This window comes from Priapulus caudatus, unplaced genomic scaffold (genome assembly GCF_000485595.1).
Source record: "Priapulus caudatus unplaced genomic scaffold, Priapulus_caudatus-5.0.1 Scaffold589, whole genome shotgun sequence".
In the NCBI taxonomy this organism is placed as follows: domain Eukaryota; kingdom Metazoa; phylum Priapulida; class Priapulimorpha; order Priapulimorphida; family Priapulidae; genus Priapulus; species Priapulus caudatus.
The window spans coordinates 33,791-40,143 of record NW_014577650.1 but is presented as its reverse complement, the minus strand read 5'-3'; the positions used below and the strand labels follow the sequence as shown (position 1 = coordinate 40,143).

General features: G+C 41.5%; 1 protein-coding gene and 1 long non-coding RNA gene across 2 annotated transcripts in view; both read left to right on the top strand.

Annotated features, from left to right (window-relative positions):
• LOC106811896 (eukaryotic translation initiation factor 2A-like) overlaps positions 1-4,898 on the top strand; it is a 14,420-nt gene extending 9,522 nt beyond the window's left edge. Inside the window, exon 13 of the mRNA XM_014815628.1 lies at positions 4,741-4,898. Coding sequence (XP_014671114.1) covers positions 4,741-4,898 — 158 coding nt within the window. The remainder of the gene's footprint in view (positions 1-4,740) is intronic.
• On the top strand, positions 420-1,642 carry LOC106811904. The gene is made up of 2 exons (XR_001394225.1): positions 420-488; positions 1,005-1,642. It is a non-coding gene; the product is annotated as an uncharacterized LOC106811904 (long non-coding RNA).
• Positions 4,899-6,353: the final 1,455 nt, after the last annotated feature.

The window sequence follows — 6,353 nt, the reverse complement described above, 5'->3', positions numbered from 1 at the left end:
GGGGGGATGCATCCCCCCCATCCCCCCGGGGTTTACGCCCATGTATGTAATTGTTTTCACCTAAACTGATTAGACCAGTTCATCAGAAGTTCGTCGTGATTAAACCTAGTATGGCCTTATTTACAGCGTTAAAATAACATTTTCCATATTGTGTAGAGGAATATTTGTGTACTTTTATGCAGGGTTTTTGGGGGCGCAGGTGGATGCGATGGCCACGGCTGGATGTGATAATTGCTATCACTTTTGCTAGTTTTTCATTTGTCAGCAGTTTGTATCCCTTTTCAGTATTCCTTACCTCCAGTCCCAAGTACTTTTTTCATATAGAGCATTTTATATGGGCCATTTTCATTAAATTGGAGAAGTATGATTTATCAGTCATTATAAATTTATCATTACAATGTATTACTGTCGTGTTGTCACAGAAACTGGATCAGATCAGCAAGTTGAAGGAGCAGCAGGCTGCTGGGAAAACTCTGGAGAAGAATCAGGTATGGATTATATCAAGAGTAGATAATATAACATATAGTAATTAACATATACATGTTATATTATCTACTCTTGATTATATCTGTCTACGGGTGCATTATGGTTGCCTGCACGACGGCACAGTCAGATGCATTCGCTGTCGTAAATGGCTTTTACACGTACATGGTGGTCCCAAGTTTTTTATTTAACATTTTGTTCAGTTGTTTATTGACACTGTGGCTTAAACGGAAAAAAACATTGCAAAATGTATTCTAGCACTGTGTTTCTTACTGCTCTTTAGCACTTAAAACATCTTTCAGTCATCACGTTGGTTAATAAATAAATGTGTTTTTGTGTGCGACTGCATGCACTTTGCTATTCATAGACAAAAACTAATTATTTTAAAGGTCGAAATTTTAACAAAGTCTACTACACGTTCTTGTGTGAAAGTCATCTAGGCTAGAGTTTATTTTGGATCCAAATTGCATCGTTGAAAGTACGGGTAAGTGAGTGATCGGCGCTTCCATCTCACGTTTCAGCTAGAGAAACTAAAGAGCGAAGAGGATATTCTGAATGAATTGGCGGAGTTAGAATTGTGATGCAGCATGCATGCGCAGTCAGCCACTCACGTAGTGCAGCAGAGTGAATGCTGGTGGGATGCAGTGGAAGTGCTTGCAGGGAAACCCTGTGTAATGTTCAGGCATGCAGCAGTGTAGTGTGTTGTATGTTCTCATCTAGTTACTGCTTATGTTACTCAATCATGTACGGACGTGGCGTACGATTCTTTATGCAGACGGGCATGCATCAGTGAAATAGAAGGGGAGAAAAAACAGGAGGGAGGTCAGTTTCAGGATTCTGACACGGGATATTCTTGTTTGAAGTCAAAGTACTAGACGCCACAATGAGTGTTTTAAAGATGCAGCAAAAATAAATCCGAGTTGTAAATGATATCTGGCAAATTTCGTACCACTTGAGATTGTTGACACCGCATTGCTAAATGTCAAGAAAAAAAATATTGCAAAGACTAGTAGAATGGTGCCAAATCCACAATGGTACCTTTGTAGCAAGTTAATGGTATGTTTACCTTGTGTATGCTTCCATACGTTAATAAATTTATGTTACATTTTGAAATACTATGAAGAGAAGCATGTTTCAAAAATAAATCGTTTTTTCCACATTCTGTTGTTTGTTATATCATTTTCCATGGCATCACTGTAATCCCTAAAATAGATAGACTAGCTTTATGCCTTCCTGGTGATGCCAACTTTAACTTCGGTGATTGTTTGTAGTTTATTGGAACAGATGAAGCTGATCTAATTAACAGATTTTTACAGGGCACATTCTACATTGCATTTCTGGGGGAAAAATAGTAAGGTTTTTTGTAAAAAATTGAAAAAACCAACAGCTCTTTAGATGAAACTACACAGCGGTTGTGTGTAGGATACCAAGTTAACTTTTCAGTCACAACGAAATGTAATAATAAATCAATAAAAGTAAACAATTTTAAACATCAATACTATATTTCTTTTTTGATTGTCGTATTACATAACATCTTTACATTTCAGGAATGGATTTACACAAAGCGTAGGGCCGAGTCAATTAATTGTACATGTACTTCCGGCATGCCTTCAACAAAGAGATGCACTACCATAATATCAGGAGCTAATAATGATTAGCTCCTGATAATATTGCATTTATTCAGCACTCACAAGACTAACAACATAAAATGGAACGATACACACGTCCCATAGCGTTAGGTAGTTAATAAATTGACTTGATCGTCTTCAGCCCCAAGGACACACACCTGTATACCACCAAGAGTACATAAGCTTGTTTGTTTATAATAAAGATTTGTTATTATGTACTCTTGAAAACCTGTGTTATGTACTCTTGATCATACCAGAACATTCCGCAACTGGGCGAATAAAACAAACCAGAGTTACATAAATACAGGACAAGTGCTAATCAGTACACGTATTCTACATGAGCAACTATTCAAATCTACGAATGTGATTATTTCAGAGCAATTAAAAATCTCCGACCTATATCATCCCATAATCATTCTTATATTCCGTATCGTCTATCTACACTCTGCGCTGATAATATGTGTGCTTTACTGCAAGCATACGCAATATCTACACGATTCTTTGCAATCAGTATTTATCCCCAGCCATGCAAGGGAACTCCACTGCACACTGCACCCACCTAAACCTCACATGATCACAAAATTTCAGAAATAAATAATAAATAAGGCGGCCGTTCATAACTAAAATGATACTGCGAGCTGCAGATGTGCGAAAGACAAAATAGTACTGATCCCGTACAACTAGTCACATCTTTGGTGATTCAACAGGCCACTATACTAAAACTCCAGCAGAAACAAGGTCATACATATGCTTGATCAGTCGAGTATGCTAATTCCGTCACGACAACATACTCTTTTTAGTTAGATTGCACTACTAACTTAGCAACACAACTCGCGGGTCTGCATAAGACCTAGTTTCCATTATAAGTGCGAAGGCACAAATTTGTGCTGCCTAAAATCTACAAACCACTCGTTCCTAACAACCAGGGCAACCACCCAAGCTAAGCAACTTCAGTGTCTGTGCGAACGTAGCTACGTATACACTGAAGAGGCGTGAACAAACTTCATGACCAGCATCTGGGTCGCTGCCAAAACACACTAAGAACCAATGCTCTACGCATTTAAAGTAAACACTTCATTGTTTCACCAATACATTCACTACGTAACATAAAACTTGAATTTCATAAAGGTTTTCTACTTGTGCGTGCTATAAAAAGTCTATATAGTATATGTACATTATAGTCGTGCCATTAAAAATGTGACAAAAATTTCGGTTTTAAAAAAACGACAAAAAATATCCTAATCCACTCTCTCTCTTTTTAAGCTATATAGTCCAGCTAACGCAGTGCTATTATACACGTATCTCTTCACAAAATGCATGCTGCGCATGCTCTATTAAAATTTCACTACAAAGCGATCGTGAAAGGAATGTTTCTATGTGATACCTCTCAAGCGATACCTATGTGATACACATCAGCATTACCTATGAATGAAACGAGAGCGCAGCCAGGCATGTACTCTTCAATGCAAGCAAACGTCGCGTGCTTAGCTCATCGTGTCTTGGTTAAAAGCCTAAAAAAACCTGGAGACCAAACTCGCATTCGACGTGTGGCACCAGCCAGAATATTGCGATACGGACAGTATGTGTGTGTGTTTGTGTGTGTTTGTGTGTGTCTGTGTGTGTTTGTGTGTGTTTGTGTGTGTTTGTGTGTGTCTGTGTGTGTCTGTGTGTGTCTGTGTGTGTTTTTGTGTGTGCGTGCGTGCGTGCGTGCGTGCGCGTGCGTGCGTATATATATATATACACGCACTTTACTACTCGCATGCCGCTGTGAAACTCTAGCCAGTGACCTAGATGTGTAAACCTGGCAAGCAGACGGGTGAATGGCATGGCGACCTTGAAACACGCGTAGCTTGCGATGAGCATTCTCCCGACCACCACCTCCCTCCTCTCTCCGCTACTCGCACAGCTTCACCCAGCTTCAGCCACGCAGTGGTGAGAGGAAGAAGATACGCAGTCAGAAGAAGCCTGTACAACAAATCTCGCACGCGCGCTCTGGGGTCTCTCGTTACGATATCACGTTCCTACTAATAGATCGTCACTAATAACTCGACTAGAAAATTATAACTGGGAGTTTCGTCCCACCTTAATAGCGGTTCGCATCAGTTTGTCAATCCTGAACAGGCAAGATTTGACCTTCACCACTGTAGGTCACGCCACTTTTCTGATCTTCTGCTACTTCTGTGCTGTACCGATTCATTTCTCACAAAGAGCAGACATGCATGAATATAAACCAACCTAGTGCGTTCACATTTTACAGCGGGACTAACTCGTTAAATTCACAGTGGCAGTTGGAAGTTTTTCATGTGCTGATTTCTATGGCTTCCATCACATTTTTCCTCCCTGTAAAACTCTCATCTCTAAAACTCGAAAACCTTCCTCCCATCACACACATCACCACCTTTGATCAACAACAACATAAACGGCTTCACCCTCCAACGCCCCACCCCCTCCCCCTCCCCTCATCACCATCACACCCCGTCCTGCTGATGCAATTGTTCAGCATAAAATTCGTTCTAAAGCTAATTTAATGATTCAGTGCTCAAATGATGTCTCATTCGTGAGGTAAAGGTGTGTAGGGCCTACAAGTATTTCAGTGAGAAGTCATCAGTGTTTCGATTGTACAATGCAGGCAGTCTGGTGCATGAACACAAAGCCAACGACGGGGAAGAGTTGTTTGAAGTCGCCTGGCAACCAGATGAAGAAAAATTCAAGAAGAAACCAATTTCCTACAAGGCGGTTCGTTCGATAGCTGCACCAGCACCAAGTATGTATCCAGAGAGGTGGTAGCATGCACACCCCCAGTGTGTTTCCCTAGCCATATGTCACTGTATTTGCACTGCTTGTAAAGCAAGTGCGGAAGTGACGGTTCGAGTGGACTGTAACAGTGACTGTTTGTTTTGCTCTGTAATAACTCCTGCTCTGAAAAGCGGTTGAGGCGAAGTTGGTACAGTGTATGCATGAAATTTCACGTTATCTCTCCAGCGTAAAAATGGCTATAGAATAACTTTACGGCTTTGTCATCGCCGGCGGTACAGTCGAGAAACGTTGAGCATGATTGTGGTTGCGTCTTTGCTGCTAATGTGCCAACCTATCTATAGTATCTATGTATCTATAGTTTCCATTATACTGTAAAGTCACTTATTTTCGTGGGTTCCAATTAACGTGGTTTCAATAAAAAATACATGTTCGTGGCCTCCACTCCGGAACCGGCAATTGACATATGTACATAATATTTCGTTGGGGACATAAATTCGTGGATTGATGGACCCCCGAAATCCACGAAAATTAGAACACCACGAAAAATAAGGATTTTACAGTAAGTTGGCCGCATTAGCAGCGCATGCATTTTGCATGCGATCTCACGAAATTTCAATGAACCCCGTTCTGTCCCAATATAACCCTCACCAAAATATAAAAAAGGTTATATGGGACAGAATTATTCGGTCTAACTTCCGCACTAATCACACTGCTGCATCACTCGTACTGCCGCACTAATAGTACACACCAGCAACATCGCTGATGGCTCGTGATGCATCGATCAGTTGCCGATCGACAGACAGTATCTCCTCGGTAAGAATCTTCCTGTAGGTGGCGATATCGTTTAGCTGGCCGATGTCGGGGCGACTAGGCGGCGCCACCATGTCTACATCGTCATCGTTGTCTTCGTCGTCCCGTGGCAGTGTCGCCAGCTTCAGCGTTAGCAGCCGAATCAGGATCGACTTGAAAAGAACTTTCGAGACAAAGTCCGAGGCAAACTGCGAAGAGAAATCGCAGATGACGTGTAAGGTTGAGCCGTCTATGGACGTGCCGAAATTTTTGAAGACAAAGTCAAACTACAAAAGGAAACGATGGAAGACAAAACGCTTACGATTACGAACATTATTTCGGAATACTGACTGCTGCTGAATGGATAGCGACAACACTTTCACGATGTTGTAATAAAATGCGTGGAGCAACAACAATAAACAAAAGCACATGCATACTAATGAGGCACATCGTTAGCGCCAGACACGAGTACGTCTTTTTTTAATCTACTAGTGTTCTGTCAGAGCTGTTTACCGTGTGAGCGGAGGCGGACAGAAGAGCAGGCCAATGATGTCGGCAAAGTATTGATATCGTCATTAGCATACTGCTTAAAGAAAACCCAGCGCCAGGGGAGCATCTCGCGACCCGTGACATTTCCGTCGGCTTTCAAATGCCGCAGTGTGTTAGCCAGAGACCCGTCTGCCAGTCTTTTGGACG